This window comes from Tachysurus vachellii, chromosome 22, assembly GCF_030014155.1.
Source record: "Tachysurus vachellii isolate PV-2020 chromosome 22, HZAU_Pvac_v1, whole genome shotgun sequence".
Lineage (NCBI taxonomy): Eukaryota > Metazoa > Chordata > Actinopteri > Siluriformes > Bagridae > Tachysurus > Tachysurus vachellii.
Window position 1 is genome coordinate 18,056,741 of NC_083481.1, and position 26,605 is coordinate 18,083,345.

Genomic DNA, 26,605 nt, shown 5'->3' on the forward strand with positions numbered 1-26,605 from the left:
GTGTGTTTTGAATGTGAATGAATGTTCGGCTGAAGTTGGGTTGGGTCATCTCATCTCATCTCATCTCATCTCATCTCATCTCCTCTCACACACTTCATACACACGATGCAGATCAAACAAAAGAACTCTACAGAAGCCAAACAACAGGAAATCAACAACCCCAAATCCTTCCTTCAGTCATTTATAAAAGATCCACCTTCTGCACCTTCCCATGTAGAGAAGATAGTGTCCTGTATCTGTATTGTATCTCACTGTGTACTGTAACAGCTATATATGGTTAAAATGACAAAAAAAAGAGACCCTCATGATACCAACTCAGTGACCAGGTAAAGTGCAGTTGGGTACCTTCGGGTGTGGTGGTGTGAACTCAAACCCTGCTCTAGAATAAAACCAATCATGACTAATGAATTTCAAATGACTTCTACTGCCACCTTCCGGTGGCTCAGTATAAAGACGTGTAAATGGAAACAAGCGCATCTTCTTTTACACAAACTGATATAACACACTTACTGTATATATAGACACATGTTTATCTGTCATTCCCATATCTACTGTTAATACATTTGACCTGTGTACGACACTTGATCTACTACTGACATAAACATATATATGAGAATCTTCATATATAACCTCCTCATCAAAATACACACCAGTGTTCTCTTTAATCTATACCTTCTTACTGTACATAGTACAAGAATCAGACTTTGATTGAATCTCTCATGGATAATTCCCATTCATAAAGTTGATGGGAGTTTCTCACACACATTGTGGTAATAATAGTAAAATAAAAGCAAATAAGTAAACAGGATCCTTAAAATTTTGTAATACACAGTTATTTGTGTACAATAATTTATGTACTAATTCATCCTGGTAAATGAGAAAGATCCCCGAGGCAATTAACTTCATACCTCAATCAATATATTTCTTTATCAGGGTAAAATGTGAGGAAACACAGGAGACGAAGCTCCTAATCCGATGACAGAGCCACAGCGTTGAACTACATGTGTACAGGCCTGAAGAACACACTGCCTCCCACTTACAGAGTAAACAGCTGAGATTTTAAGCCCAAGCTCTTACAGACCAAACAGTCACTCAGGCTCTAAACACATACAATTAAACTAATTACCAGCTGCAGCGTTACCAAAGCCTCTGGCACTGAGTTCAGTAGTAAACCCACACTGTGTGTGAGCCACATTAACATTAGTGACAAACCTGACAGTGTACATTGCTTAAAGCTGTACAGGTAAAGCTGCACGAGTGCACTCTATATTTTATATTACACTCTTTTCAGCTTGATTCTTTAAGAGAGAGAGAGAGAGAGAGAGAGAGAGAGAGAGAGAGAGAGAGAGAAAGACAGAGAGAAAGACAGAGTGAGACAAAGAGAGAGAGAAAGACAGAGAGAGAGAGAGATAGAGAAAGACACACAGAGAGAGAGAGAGAAAGACAGAGATAGAGAGAGAGAGAGAGAGAGAGAGAGAGAGAGAGAGAGAGAGAGAGAGAGAGAGAGAGAGAGAGAGAGAGAGAGAGAGAGAGAGAGAGAGACTGGGGAGAGAGAGAGAGAGAGACAGAGAGAGAGAGACAGAGAGAGAGAGAGAGACAGAGAGAGAGAGAGAGAGAGAGAGAGAGACAGAGAGAGAGAGAGAGAGAGAGAGAGAGAGAGGCAGAGACCCCACGCGGACACAGACGGTAAAAGCGGCTCCCGCCCCGAACCGGGTCTCTTTCTGACTTTCTGCAGAGGAAGCAGTGAGATTTCTTTTTAAAGTGCGTATTACAGTCTGTCAGGTCAGTGTGTATCTGCTACACAGCGAACGATCTGCAGATGTCGGTTATAGAAAAGACAGACAGAAAAACAGACAGAAGAATCTGATCAGACATGAACGCAGAGATCGGAAACCTTCCAAAATCCTGGACGCTGAAAAAATGAAGAAATGAGGATTTGAAATAATGCATCTGATCTGTAACACAGCAAGTTTTAATGTGATCAGTCTTCTGCTCGCTGATGATCATTAACGGGGAAATAAAGTCGGGATTAAGAAGCGCGCGCACGGCGTCCGTATGTAAGCAAGAGCTGAAATCTGACCCTCAAGTCGCCTTCAGCAAACTCTTTACTGCACTGATCTAATGATGAGCGTTATAAAGGCTGGCATGTGTTATAGCATTGTGTTTAGGATATTTGTAAAGGCAAATCTAATGAAAATGATGTTATAACAATAGCATTATTATTATTATTATTATTATTATTATTATTATTATTATTATTATTATTATGCTATTATGTAAATCTGCGCGTATCTTAAAACATCCGTTTAGACTTAAGACATCAACACAATGACATCATAGACATCTGTTTTACACTTATATTCACACACACAAGTATTTACAGTTTACACATCACACACGGGTCTATAGAATTTTGTGCGTGCACAAGGTCGAGGATGCCGGATTGCGTCAGTGTCGGTGGTCGTTACTGCAGGTGCTTGGTGACGGCGCACGAGCTCGGACCTGATCAGCGCTTATAACTGTTATAACGGGACACCGGAAATGGACGTGGCTGCAGCGAGCCACTCCACCGAGCCGCTTGTGTTAAAGCCGGACTCGAAAGCTACCGACCGTAAAGACAGCCGCGGTGACACGGAGCCTGCCGCAGCGCGAGGAGGGGCGAACGAGCCGAGCGCGAGCCTCCAGCAGCAACCGACAGAATCCCGGAATTCGTCCAGGCGCAGGTTCATCCGCACCAACCTGTGGTTCTCGGAGTCGGAGGATCACGGTTTGGAGACGCCGGAATGCGGCGACAGCATCAGCACCGGGATTATCCGTCCCGTCGCGAACGCGCGCAGAAATCGGTACCGAAAGAGCTCGAGCGCTGGGAGTCCGGTAAGGACCGAAAGCTGCATCGACGCACAGGGACAGAAAAGCGAGGCCGAGCAAAAGGAAGAACCTGCTACAGCGAGCACTGCCGGTAAGGACGAGCATGGGCACGCGGAGGAGGAAGAGGATGAAGAAGAGGAAGCCGGGATGACGGCAGTCAGCACTTCTCCCAGTGGCCGCTTCCTCAAGTTCGACGTGGAGCTCGGGAGAGGCTCGTTTAAGACCGTGTATAAGGGCCTGGACACAGAGACATGGGTGGAGGTGGCGTGGTGTGAACTTCAGGTGAGATCACAATCAAAACTGCTCTAACCTCAAAAAGTCGTCTATAACATCAGATGACAAAAAAAAGTCAGAAAGGAAAAATCCTGATTTTTTTTTTAATAAAGTAAATGTAACAGAAAATACAAACACCTACTGATTATGGATCAAATAACACAAGAAAAAAAATACATTCGCATGCAATTTACATTTACATAAGATTTTTAAAACTGAAGAAAAGAAATAAAAGAAGGAAAAACAAGTTGAACGTTTTTACTTTTCTGTCAAGTTGTTTTTGGAAAAGAGATCAGATTAAATACTACATTTTGTACTGAAGGATCCATTCAGCACACAGGCCTGTAGTTAGGCACTAAGTTCTGTGCAGTAAATAATATACCAGCATGTTTAATATCCTATTTATTTAGTTTGTTCTGTAGTGTAAACATTCTCTCTGCATTATAGGAGTCTCTAATGTGTCCCAAAGCTTTTACAGTCATTTTACAGAATAAATGTAGACCTGTGTGTACAGCAGTGAAAAACTAGAGCAGTCTGAAACATTACTGCACGAAAAGCAAAGTTTGTGATGCGGCGTATGATGAAGTCTGGAGATGTCATTTTGATTCGGCAGCGATGTGATGAACGTTCTGTCCAACGGCGTTGAGGCGTTTTAGTGACGATGGCAATTCAGACCCAATCAGAGTCGAACAGTTCTTATAAATACTGATATCACTGATAGCTGCGGGCTATTTTTACCCCAGGACACTCAGCGAAGCACACAGCATGCATATCATCTTGCTAAGACTCTAAAAGACAAGACTTCCCATCAATCCCTGAACATTTAGACCTTCTTACTTCTTGTAACAACCACGCAGAGCTGTTGTTTAATTGTAGGGAGAGGACTCGAGTCTGTCGACGTGTCGTCAGACAGGCAGCGTGTTTCTCTGATCACATTATCTCATGCAGCAGCTGCTTCAGCTGAGGTCAAGGGAAATTCTCCATTTTGTTCTAGAGCAACAAAAAACCCCATGTGACTGTATGCTAATGAGGGCCAATTAGATTTCCCCAATGCCATCCACCCCAGTTAGCTTTCATTTCTTGTTATCAGTGCTAGCATGATTCTGTAGGACCCAGAGCACAGGGTGTTGGACATCGAGTGGATTTACAGTATTGTCTTTTACACAAAATCTCTACAGAGTCACACAACATGTTACTGACAGTGTAGCGACAACTAGAGCGACACCTACGCACAACAGTGCCATTATTTTGCTATTTTAAATAAAATAACTGCTTAAAACAGCCCGTGATAAAGAAATACATTGTTTATTTCAGTTATGGTGCAGATGATGGAAAATCTCACCTCCTTTAACAATGTTTATTTAATTTATTTATTATTAATGTTTGCATTGTACAGTATGTATACAAGCATACTGTGTAACTAAAACGTGAGACTGCACTGATTGGTCAGTGAATCTCTGTTTAGGGGTGGGCTTTAGGAAAGGGTTAAAAATGTGAGAAATGTAAAGCCATGAAATGTAGAAATCTGATGCTAGTTGGATTTTCCAGTGTGAAACATGCCCAGGATGGGGCAATTAGCATGCATTAGCATTTTACTATAGCGAACGTCATCTAGAGTGTGTTTGTGTGTGAGTTTGCTGTAAGTTCTGGGGTATTGATCTGTATATTAGCCTCCTGAGAGGAATACTGAGTGTTTCCACAGATACAGTGTCCTCTGGAGGGAGAGAAACGAGAAAGGGTTGGGACACACACACACACACACACACACACACACACACACACACACACACACACACACACAGATGCAGACAGTTAAGAGAGAAACAGAAGGGAGGAGGCATCCAGGGTGTAAATAATAGTGTGCTGCAACACAGCCGTGCTACTGTCCATCTCTGAGTCCTGTTTAAATCCAATAATCCATAACACACAGCTTTATCCAGCTGAACCGCCTCAACTCTCTTTTACACACAGAGTGAATCTCTAAACTCATTTTATTACCAGTCTATACTATTATTAGCCAAGATGAGTTGGACTGTTTGTCCCTGTATAACCCGGGGTATATGGATGTGGAGGAATATTGTGGCAGGGGAAATTTCAGGAGAGCTCAGGGCTCACATTTATTTCTTGGTAGCTTTTCAGCACACTTTATAAAACCCAGTCAAAAAAAAAAAAAAACTCTACTGGAAATGCAACCCAAAAGGGCCGGCACAGCTTTTAACAAAAAGCTCACAGCTTTCTGCTGCATTCCAAATGAAGATCATGCTCTGTGTGTGTGTGTGTGTGTGTGTGTGTGTGTGTGTGTGTGTGAGTGTGTGTGTGTTGTTAGCTCTGCCAGCTATCCCACAGAACTCTCAGAGTCACAGCAGTAATAAACACAGGTGAGAATCATCATACGTTACCTGCCAGTCCAACTCGCCTTCTTTCCGTCTCCATCTGGAGCTAAACAATGCCCCCTCTGCCACAGTCCTGATCCTGGAAGGCAGGATGTTAGAGTTAACATTAGTTAAAGTTTCTAGTTACAGAGAGATGTTTAACGCAATGTTTAACGCAAGTTAGAGTCTCTAGAGCAGCACTGAATTACCCCAATGCACCGTGTGTTGTTTCAGAAGTAATGTCTTGTATTATGCCTAAAGAGAACTATTAGCTCGGAGATTTGTTTATCTTGAAACTGGGGCCAGTTTATATATCTAGCTGACATCAGGTGCATGATGGGAGTGTAGTTTACTCAGGCTGCTTACACATGCAAACCACGTGGCTTTGTTTGCAGCAGGTTTTTTTTTGAGCTGTGAGAAACAAACTGAGCCAAAACTGTAGTGCTATAGAAAACGCCATGTGTTCTGGAGATCTGTGTATAAATAGCACCAGCTGAGAGTTTCTACATGCTTTTTGCTCACGTTCGGTGATGTTTCTATATCCTGAGCTTTTGCTGTATTTCTGATCACTAAATGAAAGAGTTTCATGAGAACATTTTCAGTCCTACGCACCATTCAACTAACCTGTTCAGAATAAAAACAAACCAAAAGAGCACACAAACCATCACACAAAAGAAATGAATGATTTTGTGTACTGCAGTGATGGTGACATGCTGTAGTGGTGTGTGGTGTTTAGACTACAGTATATATTGTCTACTTAACTATAACAGTAGTACACATACCTACACAGTGGTTTTGTGAGACACACAAAGAGCATTGTGTATATTTTAAACATGAATAACTAACATTTCCTTTATTCCATTTGTCTGGAGTCTTTGGTGATCGGATTAGAATCGACGGCTCGGTGTATGCGTGCGCGTGTGTACGGATAGATCTGATTTAATTGTCTGCTTTGGTTCAGAAGATTTCATACCATGTGACTAACTGGAAAGCCCAGGACTTGCAGACATGCTGGATGAAGCTCACTGCAGAGAAAATATGCTGACTTAAGCTCCAGGATCTGGAATGAGAGTTAGAGAGAATGTGAGAGAGAGAGAGAGAGAGAGAGAGAGAGACTGAGACTGTGTGTGTGAGATAGAAAGAGAGGGGGGGGGGGAGACTGAGACTGTGTGTGTGAGATAGAAAGAGAGAGAGAGAGAGAGAGAGAGCAAGAGTTAGTTCATGTACATCATGTACATTATCACAAGTAATAATACACACACACACACACACACACACACACACACACACTGTCACAAGTTAGTGAGAAGCTTCTTTAGTGGATGAAGTTTATTATTTGTAAGCAGAGGCTCCTACCCTGTGACAGAGGCTTCTACCCTGTGACACAGGCTCCTACCCTGTGACAGAGGCTAATACCCTGTGACAGAGGCTTCTACCCTGTGACAGAGGCTTCTACCCTGTGACAGAGGCTTCTACCCTGTGACAGAGGCTCCTACCCTGTGACAGTGTTGTTATTGTATTCATCTAATTGGGATTTATTTGAGTTATTGCACTTTGGGTTTGGTTTCAGTAAACACACACTGATTAGAGATTCTTTATTTAGCCGTGTAATGTGCAGTTTGCTGTCGTGGTTTGTATTTAATCACCGGCAATTAAAATTCCATCCACCTATTCTCTTTATGAAGTCATTTGGAGGTGTGGAGAGGTGAGAATTTGACTGCCTGTAGTGAACCGTGTCTATTATCTGAACACCCTCCTTCAGCGTGGGGGTACAGGGGTGGCAAGTAGGGCAGCAGAGCATCAGACTTGAAGTAATAAGCAGAGACGTTTTAGGTGAGCAGACGCACCACAGTTATAAGGCTGCTGATGTAGATAGAGCATCATGTGCCAGTGCAGCTCGAGGCACACAGTGTCCTACACCAGGCAGCACGTCACTGAGGTACATTTAATGCACTAGGACTTATGTGTAACTATTGGGTTATGGTACTGCATTAATATACTGTAATAATGTGATAGAACTGAGAACCTATTGCGAGGTATTGCATATGGTGTTGAGAATTAAAGCATCCATTATTTAAACCAGAGAATTATGAACCATTCTTCACCAGCGATGATTTGCCCTATTACACATGCACATGTCCGCGGGAGCCTTCATTCTGAAGTTATTCGTTTGTCGGCTATCTACGCTGTACGTTAAACTATATAAATGATCTAAATTTGTTTAAGATATCTAAATATCAATCCTATATCTAGCAACATTTGTGTTAACTATGCCCAAAAACGAGCTTGGTCCTATTACACCTTCTTTCCTCTTTCTCACTCATTCATTTTCTACCGCTTATCCGAACTACCTCGGGTCACGGGGAGCCTGTGCCTATCTCAGGCGTCATCGGGGCATCAAGGCAGGATACACCCTGGACGGAGTGCCAACCCATCACAGGGCACACACACACACACTCTCATTCACTCACACAATCACACACTACGGACAATTTTCCAGAGATGCCAATCAACCTACCATGCATGTCTTTGGACCGGGGGAGGAAACCGGAGTACCCGGAGGAAACCCCCGAGGCACTGGGAGAACATGCAAACTCCACACACACAAGGTGGAGGCGGGAATCGAACCCCAACCCTGGAGGTGTGAGGCGAACGTGCTAACCACTAAGCCACCGTGCCCACCCTTCTTTCCCCTTTCTAGGTGACAAAAAAAATCATATTGCAAGAGATGTGTGTATTTAATAAGACTAACAGTGGTCCAGTGAGAGTGCAGATGGAGATGATTAACACAGTGTCATCTCCTCCTGCAGCAGTAGAGGACAAAGACCAACATACTGATCGATAATGAAGTCTCTCACTCCTGATCACCAGAGAGACATAGACAGGACAGAATTCAGAGCCATGTTTAATAACCTATTGTACAGTATTCTAAAGCTTGAAGGTATAATTTGACAAAGACGGGTTTGTGGAATTTTCTGCATAAACATGACTCGAGTATGTACACGAGTTTAAAAGGACAAGGTTGATATAACTCATCACCATTTTTTTCTCCAGTACATTCTCCAGTGTATTGTGAGCAGCTATAAAACATTGTAATTAGCTTACATTTGAGCCCCCACAATTTTATAGCAATTTTTATAGGGTTATTGCAGTGATTGCAATATTGTGCCACATCAATCACTCCTTCTCTCTTTCCATCCATGTCTCAGGACCGTAAGCTATCTAAATTGGACCGTCAGAGGTTTAAGGAGGAAGCGGAGATGCTGAAGGGCCTCCAGCACCCCAACATTGTCCGCTTCTATGATTTTTGGGAGTGTCCTGTCAAAGGAAAGAAGTGCATTGTCTTGGTTACTGAACTAATGACTTCAGGCACTTTAAAAACGTGAGTGTCAGAGAGCTGAACAGTGTATATGTAATATAATGATATATAAATACTCTAGATTGTTTAATTACATTTATCGTGTGCATTGTGACGATTCAACAATCTGTGGACCGTGTTATTTGTTATAGTGGAGAACATATTGTGTTATGAGAACAGTAAGTGACATCATTAATCATTAATCATGAAAAACGAGACACAAAGATAGTGTTTCAGCAAAGTAACCAATATCTCACAGAAGTACAGACACTTGGGTTCATTTTTGACTAGTTCATTTATTTCTGATTGTATTGCAATGTAGCGTCTGATACGTCCGAGGGATGTTAATACTAAAGAGAATTTTAGTTGTTTAAAGATGTGAAAGCTGTCTGATTTCACTGAACTGTAATGTATGGTTAAAAGGTTGGTACGGAATGTTACAAGGCCAAGCATCTTGAACAGCACCGATCACTGATTTTTTTCCCACTGCTTTCTGATCGGGAGCATGACTAGCACTCCTACGTGGTGAACTCGAGATATGATAGCGCTGTCTGCTGCAGGTACTTGAAGCGTTTCAAGGTGATGAAGCCGAAGGTGCTGCGTAGCTGGTGCCGGCAGATCCTCAAGGGTCTTCACTTTCTGCACACTCGCACACCTCCCATCATCCACCGAGACCTAAAGTGCGACAACATCTTCATCACAGGCCCCACAGGCTCAGTTAAGATTGGGGATCTGGGCCTTGCTACACTCAAGAGGGCCTCCTTTGCCACAAGTGTCATTGGTAATGATCTTCTAGGCCTTTATGTCATTATGTATCGGATAAAATTACATGTCATAATTCAGACTTAATACCAATATTTTTTAACAAGCATTTTCCTTCTCTATTTCCTTCTTTCCCCTAGAAGTATTTTTTCAGCCTAAGAGATTAAATTAATTAAAGGATTATTTGTGCCGTTGTTAGGTACTCCAGAGTTCATGGCTCCTGAGATGTATGAAGAGCACTACGACGAGGCTGTAGACGTCTACGCATTTGGCATGTGCATGCTGGAGATGGCCACGTCCGAGTATCCGTACTCCGAGTGCCAGAACGCTGCTCAGATCTACCGTAAAGTCACCAGTGTGAGTCACGTTAGCAGAATATATAAATCTGGTTTATAATCAATCGGCTTGCGTGGATTCTGCGTTCCCTTCGACTCAGTGCTTGTATTCGGTTTGCAGCATTTTTAAAAGACACTGATTTGAAATGTCAAGACAAATTTTTGTTCAATGCAGCATTTTAATTGACACCACCACAGACGGCGTTCACTGTACCGTTCTATCTAGTAAATACGTCTGTCCGTAAAGCATCAGATTTTTTAGATGGCAGCACCAATAGGTTTGCATTTTCTGTTCAGATAAACTGACTCATTGCACGATTCTGTATTATCGTTATGTCTAAGAAATTATATGTGCTAAAGATTAGAAATGTAGATATCGGTCAAGAATGAACAATAATTCAAATAAAATAATATGCGAAAAGCACGCCAGTACATATCAGTTCCTTGTTGTAATGCTTCCTGCACAGGGTGTCAAGCCAGCCAGTTACAGTAAGGTCACAGTCCCGGAGATTAAAGAGATCATAGGGGAGTGTATCCGCTATCACTGGGAAGAGAGGTGAGAGTTCACATGAACATGTTTAGCCTAGCCTAGCCTACTGATAAAACTGTGATTGTGTTTGTAGCCATAGTTGTATGTGTGCAATCGGATGTTATATGCTTTTATTTCCCCCACATTTGAATGAAATATATCACATTGTCAAGTGTGATAGACAAATGCAGGTCTACATCAGTATCAAGTGGCCACTTATTGCCTGTTAAAATAAAACCTTATAGGTATATTGGATTTCTGAAGAAAAAGTTAAAGATCCAATAGCATCGCTCTTCTCTTTCCCCAGATACTCCATTAAGGATCTGCTGAATCATGCCTTCTTTGCAGAGGACACTGGCGTCAGGGTAGAACTCGCAGAGGAAGACGATGGAAAGAAAACGTCGATCGCGCTCAGGCTTTGGGTGGAGGACCAGAAAAAGTTGAAAGGGAAGTACAAGGACAGCGGTGCAATCGAGTTCACCTTTGACCTTAACAAAGAGGTGCCAGAGGCAGTTGCGCAAGAAATGGTAAGCATATTTCTTCTCTACTTTTTTTTTATAAAGCAACCCTGTAAAATACCCTAAAAATGTTGTCCCCCCCCCTTCAGGTTGACTCTGGTTTTTTCCTGGAGAGTGACATGAAGATTGTTGGCAAGTCAATCCGGGACCGTGTAGCACTTATAAAATGGCGTAGGGAGAGGACCAACTCGAGGGGCAAGGACGAGACTGAAAAGGTCACTAAGGACCATGAACAGAATGTGCCTCAGGATCCATCTCTTAAGTTGACACAGAGTACCATGCCCGATGCTCGAACAGAGCCTGGGGATCACGACAGTGAGTCAGTCAACCTCTCTAGCGGTCCCACCAGTTCCACTACATGTGAGCAACTGCTATGGATAGCAATAGTCTTTCTCCTGATCTCTACTGACTTGACAATCAGGCAAATCTGTAATGTTGACACAAGCATTTTATCACATAACTTATTACTTTAAGAAAACCGATCAGCATATACTACGTTATCTTAAAGGTGAGGTCTCCGTTGTTTGAAAGCCAATGTTGACATATAAAATCACCAAAACAAACACGCCACTAACCCAAATGGGTCCCACCCCTGTATCGATAGCTCCGCCCACACGTACATACGTAACCCAGGCAACTAATGGAAAGAGATGTGTCTTTATCATAGCTGAAGGGAAGAACAATACGATTGTAGATAAACAAACAAGCAAAAATGACACACAAGCATAATCATGTAAAGGACAAAGGCACATATTAGTTCTGTGTAACAAAGCAAAACCAACGTTACTCACCTATCGAGAAGGAAAAAAGCGCCTCGGCGTCTTAAGTAAAGTTGGTCACATATTCACAGATTGGAGTTTCCCGAGTCAATAACTCCTGAGCTAAACGCTGTTACTACACAAAACACGGTTGTAGCTGCGTCTCTACATTACTACGATAGAAAAGAGGTGTTATTTGTGTAGTAACAGCGTTTAGCTCAGGAGTTATTGACTCAGGAAACTCCAATCTGTGAATATGTGACCAACTTCCTGCTCCTTCAGTTCTCTCCAGCGCTGGAAAGCTGATCCTATATTAACACGTCCTACTTCTTACCTTATCGTAAGTCTTTCTTCACTTTCTTTCTTTGTTTTTATGCTCCATGTCAATGTTAAAACCGCTTTCTGCTAATGTCACACATGCGCACTGACCACTCTCTCCGCCGCATATTGACAAGACACGCCCCTTTCTGCTCATTGGCTACACGTTTGTTTTGTTTTTGTTTTGTTTGCCGGCCCGAAGCATTTCTCAAAGAATGGAGACCCCACCTTTAAAACTAATTCTGGAATTTTTCACCAAGGTTAAATTATTAAACCATTAATACACCTCAGTGTATTACTAAGTGCTACAATGAATTAATTAAGTTTCTTATTCACTTACAAAGGGAAAGAATTTTTAAACAGGTCTCAAAATGTTATCCTCAAGTTTTTCGTAGTCAAATAGTCGGCAGTAGAGTCATTACTGAACCTTTAAACGACCATTCACCCACAGTCGATTTGTCCAGGCATGCAATAACTGATCTAGAATTCCTTCTGGAGTTCTTGAAGATATAATGATTATATTTTCAGATTAAAACTGCACCTAAGTGTTATTTTGTAATCCAACTTTGTTTATCATTTATTTTTCCCTTAATCTCTGCAGCAGACAGCATTGCATGCCATGCAGCAGTCTCAGATGCTTTGAACAACCAGCAAAGCATAGTTTACCAGTCCTCATCAGAGCCCTTCACCACTTCCCAGAAGGTCCTCAGTCCACCATCACAGCTCCTTTCTGAGTTACTTCATATGACTCAACCACAACTAACAACTCAGCTTCATCAGGAGGTCCAAAACCAGATCGCTGCTCACCTGCATTCAACACAACAATTATCTATGGCGCAGTATAAGCAAGAGATCATACAACTTGTGGATCCACAGGATCCCACTCCCCAACTGCAACAGCCCATTGCCCAGTTACATCAAGACGTCCAACAGCAACCTACTATACATCTCCACCATGGAGAACAGCAAAAGCAACCTGCTTGCCAGTTACTCCAGGGGATCCAGCCACAAGTTATTCAGCAAACCCCCACAGTGCAGCATCATCATGTGGCCCATCAGCAACCTTCAGCACAGTGCCATCAGGAGACTCAATCACAACCCGTAGCACAGCTATATCAAGGAACTTATCAGCAACCCACTACTTCAATACACCAAGGGGCCTTCCTGCAGCCCTCTGTACAGATCAAGCAGAGCCTTTACCAGCAGCCACATCCAGTAAGTATATTTAAACTCATTCATTCATTCATCTTCTACCGCTTATCCGAACTACCTCGGGTCACGGGGAGCCTGTGCCTATCTCAGGTGTCATCGGGCATCAAGGCAGGATACACCCTGGACGGAGTGCCAACCCATCACAGGGCACACACACACACAGTCTCATTCACTCACGCACTCACACACTAGGGACAATTTTCCAGAGATGCCAATCAACCTACCATGCATGTCTTTGGACCGGGGGAGGAAACCAGAGTACCCGGAGGAAACCCCCGAGGCACGGGGAGAACATGCAAACTCCACACACACAAGGTGGAGGCGGGAATCGAACCCCGACCCTGGAGGTGTGAGGTGAACGTGCTAACCACTAAGCCACCGTGCCCCCCATATTTAAACTCAAGTTCCATTATTTATGCAGTTACAAACTGCACGTGGCAATGTACTCTTTATCACTGTCCTTATTTTTAGCATTTGTTTGTGCATTAAGAGCATGTCCTCATGTCTTATCTTTTACTGGCTGCTCAGACATCTCAGTGTTTCCAGTCAATCCCAGGGTTTCTATTTGCATCTGAAGAGCTTGATTGACACTAAATGTGGCAGAACCTCTGTTTTTAACATAATGCAGAGGAGAACTCATTGGCACATTCATACATACAGAGAGCCAGTAAAACAATCACTTTCTACTAGTGCATTTAAAGTATCTGAGTCTCACAAGAATACCTGAATACGTGAAAAAGTTTCATCAACTGAAGTTAAACCATTTCCTTCTGGATGCAACCCTCAAAATGATTCAGTCAGTCCTAACATATACATGCACATACTCCCTTCTCCATGTTGTCCACATTATGGCCAAGGTGGTCTTGCTTTGTTGATCACTGCAGGGAGGAACAGAGGATCCCTTGAACAATCTCCCTCTTCCTGTCACTCACCAATGCACCAAAACCAACCTCTAATTTCTGGTTTACAACATTGTGTTTGGTTCACTCAGGGCAACCTACCTCAATCACATCTATCCATCAGACACCAGCCTCCCCAAGTTACATGACTGCACCTTCTTACAGTACATCTCTGCCCTCCCAGGAACCTGTAACTTCACAATCTTCTATTCATCAGACAGTACAATTTGCAAGTTTTCCATTTTCTGAGCATCCGAGCCACTCTTATTCTTGACAGGTCCAGCTAAAGTCACCACTTCTAAAATCTGACATTTCCATGGACATATTGAGCCCCTCACTATCCTCCAACTTTCGTGCCGCTACTCAGAACATGTCCTCATCTAGTGAGCTGAGGTCACAACTTGAAAGTGAAAGTGTAAGTGACGTGACATACGGCTAAGTACGGTGACCCATACTCAGAATTCGTTCTCTGCGTTTAACCCATCCAAAGTGCACACACAGCAGTGAACACACACACACACACACACACACACACACACATCGTGAACACACACCCGGAGCAGTGGGCAGCCATTTATGCTGTGGCGCTTGGGGAGCAGTTGGGGGGTTCGGTGCCTTGCTCAAGGGCACCTCTGTCGTGGTATTGCTGGCCCGAGACTCGAACCCACAACCTTAGGGTTAGGAGTCAAGCTCTCTAACCATTAGGCCCGCCCCTATTTCCTGTGGCTGCACATTTCTTTACAGCAGGGATTCTTTCTCACCTTAATCACAGTCTACATCGCATAATCTGTCACCATAACAGCTCCCTCGTTCTGATGCAAGGCAAGGCAGGCAAGCAGTATCCATAGAAATGAAACCAAATATAATCCACTAGTTAATGACATTCAAAGCCTAGGACCATCACCCAGTACACAACACAAGACACCTGACACACCATTGTATGTGCTTGGAAACGTAGCTGGACATGATTTTATGGTATGTTAGAAAATGGACACACTCCTGTTCAGGGTTTTTACCTTTAATACCTCCACATTTTAGCTTGGCCAAGCTCAAGGCCCCTCCCATTTTAATGTTCCAGAATGTTCCAGACTTGCTGTGGCTCTGCAATTTCACCTCTAAAAAGTTTACTGTTCCCCAAAACGTATTATTAATTAGTTGGAAAAGGGTAAATTGCCTTCACAACATTATTTTTACGACTCTAAAGTGCATGATGTCTCAGGAGAATTTTTGTTCTAGAGTTTATTCTTATTTATCAAGAAGCGCTAAAAAAAAAATACGAAATTGTCAAACATAGTGCAGAAGCCTGAAATTGGTGGTGCTGCAAATTACCCTCTTAACCATTCTTCTCAGAAACTTCCCTTGAGTACCATCTCAACTCACTGCTCCAAGTACTATAGTTTAACCCTGTTGTCTTTTTTGCTTTCATCTAGCTAGAGCTGTAGCTTATAACGTAAAAATAAACACTGCTAATCACACAACTTACTAATGTAGTGTTACTTAAACCTATCATTTTAGAATAAGCGTTTTTTTTTAATGTCTAAAAATGTATATCTGAATTGTAATGTTTAAGATTCAATTGCTTTTTTAAATGTTTTTATCCTTCTGCTAAACCTGTTCAGCATCAGACTATATCAGCTCCGGCAACCCCTGCACCACAAGGACAGGAGGTGAGATTACGTTGTTGGGATGAATTTAATAAACATATCAGTTTCCACCTTACAATTGCACAGGTCATTCTGACTAAACGTATGTTATTTCTTTGTGGTGGTGTCCATAACAAGTAACTTTATCTTTCTTTTCATGGTGTAGTGGCTTCTTATTTTAATTTAGCTTGTTCTTTTTTTTGTGTTTTTATTTCTCTTAGTTTCACCTCTATCTCCATCCTGCAGCTTTCCTGTCCCAGGTAGATCTATGTAGATCATCTTGTTGTTAAGCTTTCAGACATTGGCAAATGGATCATCTCATAAATTGTGACCTACGTCTTCAATTCCCAAAATACTTACTGTAGCTATCCTAATGGGACTTATATTGGCATCAACTACCATGACCTGGAGATAGATACTTGCATGATAAATGAGTGCTTAATTCCAAAATGCTAACATTGATAATCAATGAAAGGTAGTAGAATCCTGTTTCTTTCATTGCTGTCCATGTTGGCACTTATGGAAGAAGAGTTCCTTTAAAACGAGTAGTTGTGGTCGGTCATTATTAAGAGTCACAAGCTGATCACCATGAGCCTATTTTCACAGAACTGATCTCAGTCTATCTTTTCTAGACATTAGCAAATCTACAGCCAGTTATGGAGTCGACTTCTGATGGACAGACCCATCCTCAGAATCTGCATCCACCAGGTTCTGCTATGCTCAGCACCGCGCCGCCGTCTCAGCCACAGCAATCTGTTCATGCTACGCCCTTACTTCAGCCTCTTCAGATTTCCGCTCAAGTATGTAACTTGTTCTTAACCATTAGGTGAATCTTTAGATAGCAGTTTTTGTAAATTGCATTACTTTTGCTTCCTCAGTTCTCTTCACCCTACTCCGTTATGTCAACAATGGGCACTCCTGCCAGAAGTGAGGCAGTTACAATTTCTTCCATGCCATACAACACCCCCTACCCTAATAGTGCTCCTCCAGTACCTCCATCTTACTACTCTCCCAGTCCGGTCCATGTCCCACTACCTCTTGCAGGTACACAGAACATGCCCTCCATACCTGGAGCAGGTACACCCCAAACCCCAGTATCTGCTCCTCTGGGAACAATCCTGGGTATAGCTCTTTCTCCTTCCCTTATACCACCACTACAGCAGGTGTATCCTTCTGCTCTTCCACCAGAGGCCTCTCTCCTTCAACCCCAACCCACCCTGTCATCTATGCCCATTTCTCATACACTGCAGCAGCCACCGTCCTCCTTTCCTGCACAAGAGCCCTGCATCTCTGCACCACCTGCACAGGTACGCATTATGTTATAGGTCTCTAAGAGAACGCAAACCGAATGTAAATCAGTGTATGGCTATTCATATACAACAATCAAGTACAGGAATAGCCACAGCAGCAGAAGATAACATTGTACCGCTCTTTTTCTACATAGGATGAAACTCTGGTACATGCAGAAACATCACACATCAAGGTTCTTGCACACAGAGAGGAACCTGAGCAAGAATTTACTGCAGCCGCTTGTGGTCAGTGTTGTCATTTTAAAAGTATACAAACACGCTTCATATGTTTTATTAAGTATTATTTTTTATTATCTGCAGGTGAAAGTTGCGCTCAACCAAGCAGTACTCAGCAGATCCAGGAGACAGCATCTGTATTTATTCCGGCATCTGACCCAAGCCATGAGGTAAAATCAGTTACTGCCCCATTGAAAGAGATTGTGCAAACTGCACCATTAAGATGGAATGAATATAGTATACAGATCAGACATTTTTGTGTTTATCTCGTAGGATCCGGTACCATTGCCGCTCCCCATCTATACATGTGACAGGTAGCTGTCTTTAAACGGCTCTGTTTTTAGTTCATTTTTCTTACAGTGGTTAATTGGATGAAAGTCCTGACGGTGAAGCTTGTTGGTGTTCTCAGTTTAAATTCAGATGCAGCTTCGGGTAAAGAGATGAGTGATAGCTATGATGGAACCATTACTGGAGGGAAAGGCGATGGGAAACCCCGAAAACACCATCGTAAGTCTGCTCGTACCCGCTCGCGACAAGAGAAGACCAGCAAACCCAAACTCAGCATTCTCAACGTGAGTGTATTATATTTTCCAGTCTTTGGTGGCATATTGATGCCCTCTGCTTACTGTATGCTCCCTGTTTTAACTCCTTCTGTCACTAGGTTTGTGATACAGGTGATAAAATGGTGGAATGCCAGCTAGACACCCATAACCACAAAATGGTGACATTCAAGTTTGATTTGGATGGTGACGCACCGGAGGAAATAGCAACTTACATGGTCAGGGGATTGGTTTAAAGTTTTTGCATGAAGCCAATGGATATCACTTGATATTTTTTTTATTGCTGTACCAGAAGTACAAAATATGTTATCTCCTAGGTGGACAATGGGTTCATTCTGCCCATAGAGAAAGAGATCTTTATTGATCAGCTAAAAGACATTGTGGACAAGGCTGAGGACATGTTGAGTGAGGAGGCAGAGGGGGAGAGACCAGGTGCCCTGAGGGATACTACACTTCAAGGCAGCTCCCCTGGAGGACTAGGGGATGAGGTGAGGAGATACACGAAAGGTGAAAGTCTGAATTGTGTAAGCAAAACCCTATTGTTTGAAACTGAGAAGATAAATATGGAAGTTAATAATTAATAATCTTTTAAAAATCTTTTTTTTTTGTCTGAGGTTATGCAGAATTTGAAAGGACTGAAGGATGCCACCCCTCAGCCTGTCTATCAGCAGAATGGTAAATGTTGTTCTTTAAATGATCACTGATCAGAGGTCCTAAAAAGTTCGATTTGTTCTGTCTTTTGAACAGGGGAAATATTAGCGCTATATAATTAGCGCATAAGTTATTATGTTGTAGGATTCTACAAGAAACTTTTAAGGGCTCAGTATGACTCAATGTAAATGGATAAACAATAAAATCAGATTGTGATTTAAAGGTGGGGTGCACGATGTTTGAGAAACGCTTCAGAAAACTCGGGCCGACAAACAAAACAAACGTGTAGCCGATGAGCAGAAAGGGGCGTGTCTTGTCAATATGGGCGGAGAGAGTGTTCAGTGCTCATGTGTGACATTAGCAGAAAGCGGTTTTAACATTGACATGGAGGATAAAAACAAAGAAAGAAAGTGAAGAAAGACTTACGATAAGGTAAAGAAGTAGGACGTGTTAATATAGGATCAGCTTTCCAGCGCTGGAGAGAACTGAACATCTTCCGCGTGAAACGGAGCTAAACCTTTAACGGTACAACACACAGTACTACAAAAACACATTTGTATTACCATAGTATTACTCATTGTGTTCATTTATTGATAAAAATATCCCCTCGGCCAACTGCCCCAGCAGGTTCCGCCATAATAGTTGCCTGGGTTGCGTATGTATATTTGGGGCGGAGCTATCAAAACAGGAGTGACACCCATTTGGGTTAGGGGCGTGTTTTTTTTGGTGATTTAAAATGTCAACATTGGCTTTCAAACATTGTGCACCTCACCTTTAAGTGAGGTAGACTTTATTATTTTTTTTCTGCTGTACTGTCTTGGATGAAGGTCTCTAATTTCTGAAGCTCTCTATTTTCTCTAAAATCTGTTTACACTATATAAAAACAGGGCTTCCGGCTAAATAATTTTCCTAAGCTGAGGGTCAAAGTTAGTACTCACTTAGTAGCTCTAGATTGAGTATTTATTAATGGTTATATGTAGAACAATTACTTTGGTCTGGCATAATAGTTGCATCTCTAAACAATGCCAGTTATTTTAATATCAGGATCTAATTTTGGTTTGACCCTGTAGTGCTTCATACCGGTAAGAGATGGTTCATAATCTGTCCCGTGGATGAGCCGAGCGTTAGCCAGGACGTGTCCTCAGAGGGAGCGACGGCTACACCACATACAAGCGGATTGAGCGATGGCACTGGTCCAAGTCAGGCTGCTGACAGCAGCACAGCACAGCCAGTGGAGCACTGCACTGCACCGGCGTCTACAGGTAAGGTCAAGTTACCGAGCTGCATTTGCTATGTTGTCTTTTTAACTCCAACTGAACCTGTTTTTCTTTACTGAAACGTGTGAAAACTACAGCACTTTTGAATAATGGATTCTGATTGATAGAATATTGCTGATTAATTTTCTTTGACTGCGGTTTTGACAGTAAATAAGCACTATTCTAAAGTTAACATGTAAAAACCATTATTATACTATTACAGTGTATTATTCCTCTTTATTATTGTTAAGATTCAACAGGTTATGCCACTGCTCCGCCATCTGGTGGCAGTGATGCTCATGGATTCAGTCCACTGTCTCTGAGTACCGTAGACCCTTTATCCTTGGTTCCACTCTCTGCCAACCTGCCGGCACAGTCTTGCAGTGGCCCAATTACACCAATCCATGCTGCCCAGCAGGTTGTAGATCTGGCTTGCTCTGCAACCAGAGCTGAAGACCTGCCCTGCTGCCCGCTAGTTATGCCATTAGCACTGGATACGGCTGTGAGTCCTCAGCGCTCCTCACCAGCGACCCCTCCCCTCATGCAGGACACTCATAGCATTGTTTTGCAGCAGCCATTTGCATCTGTTGGCGGTGCCAAGCCCCCATCAATGCCCCAGAGCCCTGCCACCTCACAGCACCATCATGCCCCGAACGAATCCGACGGGGAAGGTCGGGCCCGGGTGGGGTTTGTAGACAGCACCATCAAGACACTGGATGAGAAGTTGAGAAATCTACTGTATCAGGAATATGTGCCCATGTACCCATCCGGCTGTGCAGCAGAGACTCCAGGATCAGGCACTGAGTATGTGCAGTCTCCACCTGGACCAGAGAGCGCAGCAGGGGGATCGGGTAACAACACGCCCAAAATCATCACAGACGGACGCATCAGAACTGGGGAGCAACTGGTTAGTTTATATAGTTAAATAAATTGAATGTATTTTTTTTAAATTTGAATTGTTTATAAATTCTTGTTTCGTCCATCGTAGTCGCAAGCATTTTACATCATTTATTTTCATTTAAACCATAATGAAGCATACATAATGCCTACATAAGGGATTCTGTATAAAAGGACAAAAAGGACGAATACAAAAGGAAAGGATTCTTAAAGCTTTCCTCTTCCTGATGTTCAACTGAAATTATTTTTTAATTTCTTGCTTACAGCCACAGATTCCAGAGCGAGTAGACAGTCTTAGCACGCGCAGTGACTCTGCTGTTGCTGGTATGACAAATCATTTTACCCTATTCTATACCACATATACACAGTTGACAGTATGGAACGGGTAGTTATCCATCATACCGAAAGATATCTTTACTTTTTTTTTTTTTAGATTTGAAAATGTGATGTATATTAAACTATAAGACCCAATCATTTTGTGACCAGAATTGTCTTTAGTTACAGTGTCAAAGAAACCAATAATGCCTCATTCCACTTCCTGCTCGAGCTCCAGGAGTCGCTATAAGGTATTGGATTTAAGCAATAATTTTGAGAAAGTTTCTACTATCGTCATACACTTTAATATAGCCGTTAATCTCAGAAACTGTCATTTAGATGACAACTGGTGCTCCTGACTTCCTTTCTGGGACCCGGAGGAAGCAGCGGAGTTGGAGCAGCACGGCTTCTCCAGCACACCCTGGTGCCTGTTACGGGGAGTGCAGCGTTTACGCTGAGCCAAATGCGACCTTTAGTGCAGGGGACAATGTCTCCATAAGCAAGAAGCACAGCAGCAGGAATTCAGCTCCACCTGATTTCTGCCTGGACCCTCTGTCCTCCCTCAGCGAGCCCAGCTCCCTTCCGCCAGCACGTACATCTGTCTCAGCAGATGTCCACACTTTATTCATGTCTTCTGACTCAGGGGCAGAGAGCAGCCCAGCCAAAATGGTGCCTCCTACACCATCTCGTTCAGAGAGGAGAGGAAGCGACCTCATGAGGAGGGCAGTGGCCTTCTTGAGGCGTTCGGGCCGCAGCAGCAGTGTGCAGAGCTCTGATTCCCCCAGTAGACATGGTGGAACCTATGGCTCATACATGAGCAGTGATAATGACTCTGAGATGGAGGACTTAGACGTTAAAAATGAACTGCACAGACTGAGGGAAAAGTGAGTATCATGTCTGTGATTCAATGTGTGACTGGAAAAGTGCTAATATTACATTTCAGTAGCAGTTTAGCATCTGTGCATACAGTATGACGTTCTTACATTGTGTATTGTTCGATCTGAACTCTTATTTTAGACACATGAAGGAGATTTCAGAGCTGCAGGCTCACCAGCGTGGGGAAATTGAGCTGTTGTATCGAAGGCTTGGTAAAGCACCACCTCCTGGCCTCATCCTCACATCAACAGTGCCCCCTGCTGGACGCAGACGCAGAGCCAGCAAGCATAAACTCAGAGCAAGCAAACTGCTCAGCCCTCTGGTTCAGCAGATAAGAAGTGTCACCAAAACAAGTGACAGCAGCAAACCCGGTGATTCTCCCTTGCTTTTATTTTTTTTGCTGAGGCGAAGTTCTAACCATGTTATTTTGAGATCAGCTCAAGTCTGATTCAACTGATCAGTAGTTCTTGTGGATGAACAAAAATAATAATGGCTTATTTACTGGCAACTTTCGTGTTTGTATAGAGGCTAATGAAGGTGACACCAGATGAGGGTGACTTACCTCTTTTAAAACTAAACTAAAACACACTGAAATTTAAACAAATCATGAACAACAAACCACAAACATGTACCTACATATTATTTCAGGGCTTCCCAAATATTTCCCTACCTTTTATTTACAAAATGCTAACAATGATATTAATGGGCTTTTGATTTTGCTGTTTAACTTGTTCCTATATCAGCTGAGCCTGCTGTGAGTGTGAACGGCTCTCCGGCCAGGGCCTCAGAGGGGTTTGCTAGCCGGTCTCGTTCAGGAACCGACACTTTACCCAGTTCCGAACCGGTCCAGACCCAGCAACCCTGCTCCCTCAAGGCCTCAGTGTCATCTGACAATGTCTGTTCTGGACTGCAGGGAGAGGGAGCTGGAGTGCACAGACAGCCAGGACCGGGTGAGCATCCTTAATAAATTAATTTAATGATGTTTTGGTGTTGCTCTGCCGAAATACTTTTTCTCACACAGGTCCCCTATCTTTCCTTTCTTCCTTCCTATGTCCAGGCTGGTCTCCTTATCACCCAGCGACTGAGAGGGTCACTTACAAATCCAGCAGTAAACCTCGTGCTAGATTCCTGAGTGGGCCAGTTTCTCTCTCCATCTGTTTGTATCTCTCCAAACCAAGTCACTCAGCAATCCTCTGTTCCACTTTCTGTTGTACCTGCATTATTTCCCTTTCCATACATCAGTACAATCTGTTTATTTTTTTCCTTCTTATTTTGTCTTTGCTTAAAATATTATATGGCTTAATTGAAGAACAATATGACACATTAATTGGTTTTGAAAGTTCCTCTTTTCCCACATGGCATGTAGCATGTGTGCTGCTCTCAATCAGTGATCGTTGTCTTTGCATTTAACCTGTTCATTTTTGCACACGTGTCTAATTAAATTTATCAGAGCTTAAAACTGATCAAACCTGAACACTGACAGTGATCTTTCCCCTGCAGGGTCGACGCTGAAACGTCTCTGCCTGGGTAAAGAACGTGGAAACAGTAACTATCCTTTTTTAATACTTTTTTGCCTGAATTTCTGATGAAAATTGTTCACTGTTTTATTTAAACTTTACTGAAAGATCCTGCTAACAATCTGCTAACAAAATGGTGCAACTGGTTTTGCTCCACCTGGAAATCGGTCTGTAAACATTTAGGCGTCTATGATTTTCTAGGGCCTGCAGGTCCGCCTGGGGCATGTAATCATCCCCAGGTGCCCCCAGGTTCGACTCCCTCACCACGCCACCCAGCATTGGGGCTAGCACAAGCACAAAGCAACAACAGCAACAACAACAATGACCTGTGTCCTGAGGAGCTACAGAAGCTGTTGGGCACATGGAGTCCCAAACAGCCTTGTTTGTTCACCCGCTCTTTCCGTCTGAGAGCACAGAGAGCCACCAGAGCTAGAACCAGGAGTGCTGAAGGGGTAAGAACAGACCTGCATGTGAATGTAGCAGCAATACAATGTTAATTACATCATGGAATTATTAACAACTGATACTATTTTAAGAGCTGTATGCTATTAGCTAACAACGTCCCCAAAATGCTAAATCTAGACATCCCCGTTCACAGTGCGCAAAAACTATTGTGTTACACACCCACCATTGCCTCTGCAGTGACGTTCCACCTGGATCGACTGACCCATTGTTGTGGGTTATTGTCTGCCCGGGTGTGACAATACATCAATATTCATGGTCGCTGACACTATCACACACAGCCTTTCTCAAACAAATTGTCATACAAATGTTAATCAATGGATTGTTTTATGTGAATAAATGAACAGGATGGTTTTCACAACAATGTTGTAACAAAGACTCAGGTCTAAATAACCCAGGGCACGACATGTATTTCCTGTCCCGTCCTGGAAACCTACCTCACTACTTCCTTCAACAATCTCCACAGACAAAACCACACACACAAAAAAAGCACTCATGTTTTTGTTTTTTTTTTGTTTTTTTTTGCCTAGGTACTTCCAGGCTCAGCAGCAGTTACATCATTGCTTTCTCTATCATGGCCCAGGATAAATTCTCACACCTCTGAGATGACGGAGCCCTTGCTGACCCTACAGGATGGGTTGTCTGTGCACGACAACCATTTTGCTGAATTTCTAGGTACCTCGGTGTACATTACTCACTGGCCTGCACAGAGCACGGGTCCTGATCAGGGAGGATTTATGTTCTCCACTGTGGCTTCATCCTGGACCAGACGCTCATCTCCACTAGAGCCTTCAGTATCTCAAAACAGGACTCCTAGGCTTACGTCTCCCATGCTGTAGAATCAGTGAAAATTCTTTAAAGCATCATTACAGTATGGTACTGTAGCTTGTACGACTTTATCAGTATCTCTTAAAGCATGCACCACCTTACGTATATCTTTCTGGCCCATACTTTGTAAATATCCATGCTAACGATATGTATATGAACATTAGCCAAATAGCAGAGTAAGAATATGTCCAGGATTTATCTATAATGTATTTTTTACATATATTTGCTTATATCACTTTGCTCAACAATACATAGACACTGTATAAGCACATTGACATGTATCCTGGTCTGTTGATTAAATTTAGCGCATTCGCTGCATCACTGTGACACATCGAGAGCATCGAGACACATCGAGTCCTTCAGTAATGCTAAGTGTATACAATACCAAGGATTCTGCTCTAGTTCATATGTTTATTAGAAACGACTTGTCACTTGACACAGAGAAAGTTTTGAACTGACTGATAATTGAAGGTGGAGTTTACACGAGTGCCTCGAACAGCAGTTTTGGAGCCACCGGAAATGGCAAATTAATTAAGAAAACTGGCGGCGTATCAAGAGTGTGTTACAAATGTGTAAAAAAAAATTTCAAAGGTTATTTTCCATGTAAAAGAATTCAGGAAAATGTACACTGTGCTCAGTACATGGAAAATTATGTTGTAAAAAAAAATAGTAACAAATAATTAATTAAACATTTGTCTCATTTTCATTTCATAAGCAAGAATCTGTGTTGGATCAAAGAACGTTTTAAATGACGTTGATGTTAGACAAGAGAAAGTACCAGATACTGTAGCAGACTTTTCACAGGAAAAAAACACCCAAATACACACAGCTAATAAACACACACTATGTGTTATGTTCTGTACCTCTCACTCAATGAGGTGATGAGTTTAAATGTCTAGCACATGGAGTTAAAAGCTTCAAAGCTAAAGGAACAAAATATAGAAGTGTGCAAGAGTGTGAAAGGTGATGTATCTATTAAAATGTATCTACACTGACATAGGAGAAAGATTATGCCTTTCTCTGCACACTACATCTAATAGGACACTGTGTTATTGCAAAAGTGTGTGTGTGTGTGTGTGTGTGTGTGTGTGTGTGTGTTCGGTCCTGACATGCTTCCTGTTTTCTATTCAAATAGAAATAACGGTCATATTATCATCAGCTTTGTGTAAAACATGCCTTACTCTACACAATCGCTCCAAAACGTTTACTTGTAAATGTATAATAATACATTTATTAATAAAAGTTCCATAATACAAAAATGTGAAAGAAGTAAACACATGTATAATTGTACAGTGTATAGTTAATAGGCAATAATTTATAACCAGCTTTTCCATATTTTCTGCTGTTGTATCTTAGCTATGCAAAAAATGTCCACCAACTTAACGCGTTACTGCCGTGAGATTCTTCGCTTGTACTTTGCTTGCACTAAAACCCTACTGTGCTCATCATGTCCTGTTCTTCCTGTGTTTACAGACTATGGCCAAGTCTGAACACTTCACAAGAGTAAAGATATTCAATCTTTATAAATGTTTACATGTAATTCTTTTCTGTAATTTAGACTGAAGACCAAGAAGTGTATGTTAATGAGATCCATTAGATGCAATTCCTAATACTGAAATGACAGAAACTAAATACGCTGGAGGGACAAATCATCACAGCACAAAAGAAAGGGTCAAATATATTGTCTGATCTCTGGGAATTTTCAAGGCTGGAAACTTTCCATGGGAGTTAACGGGAATATATGGAAATAAACTGGGAATTTAAAAAAAAAATGCAGGGTTGCCAATAACAAGGAACTTAAATGTAGTTAAAAAAAATCTTGCAGCATAATTTTGTTTAAAACAACAAGATTTAATGCAATTTAAGTTGAAT

The 26,605-nt window shown here is 42.3% G+C and overlaps 1 protein-coding gene across 4 annotated transcripts; it reads left to right on the forward strand.

Annotated features, from left to right (window-relative positions):
* Window positions 1-1,748: 1,748 nt before the first annotated feature.
* wnk2 (WNK lysine deficient protein kinase 2) lies at window positions 1,749-26,218 on the forward strand. 4 transcript variants are annotated; one of them, XM_060857649.1, is made up of 31 exons: window positions 1,749-3,150; window positions 8,723-8,895; window positions 9,432-9,652; window positions 9,833-9,990; window positions 10,436-10,524; window positions 10,805-11,024; window positions 11,105-11,375; window positions 12,693-13,306; window positions 15,822-15,869; window positions 16,067-16,105; window positions 16,478-16,645; window positions 16,724-16,889; window positions 17,034-17,152; window positions 17,290-17,380; window positions 17,456-17,541; window positions 17,645-17,685; window positions 17,781-17,943; window positions 18,033-18,149; window positions 18,249-18,419; window positions 18,546-18,606; window positions 19,653-19,844; window positions 20,090-20,745; window positions 21,002-21,059; window positions 21,234-21,301; window positions 21,390-21,934; window positions 22,068-22,297; window positions 22,670-22,876; window positions 22,984-23,136; window positions 23,427-23,471; window positions 23,645-23,895; window positions 24,436-26,218. In XM_060857649.1, the coding sequence occupies exons 1-31, from the start codon at window positions 2,542-2,544 to the stop codon at window positions 24,742-24,744; spliced, it is 6,339 nt and encodes a 2,112-aa protein (XP_060713632.1). In that variant the 5' UTR covers window positions 1,749-2,541; the 3' UTR covers window positions 24,745-26,218. The 4 variants fall into 4 exon arrangements, with proteins under 4 accessions (XP_060713632.1, XP_060713631.1, XP_060713629.1 ...); XM_060857648.1 differs by having other exon boundaries at window positions 16,724-17,152; window positions 22,984-23,082; XM_060857646.1 differs by having other exon boundaries at window positions 16,724-17,152; window positions 17,290-17,541; window positions 18,555-18,606; window positions 22,984-23,082.
* Window positions 26,219-26,605: the final 387 nt, after the last annotated feature.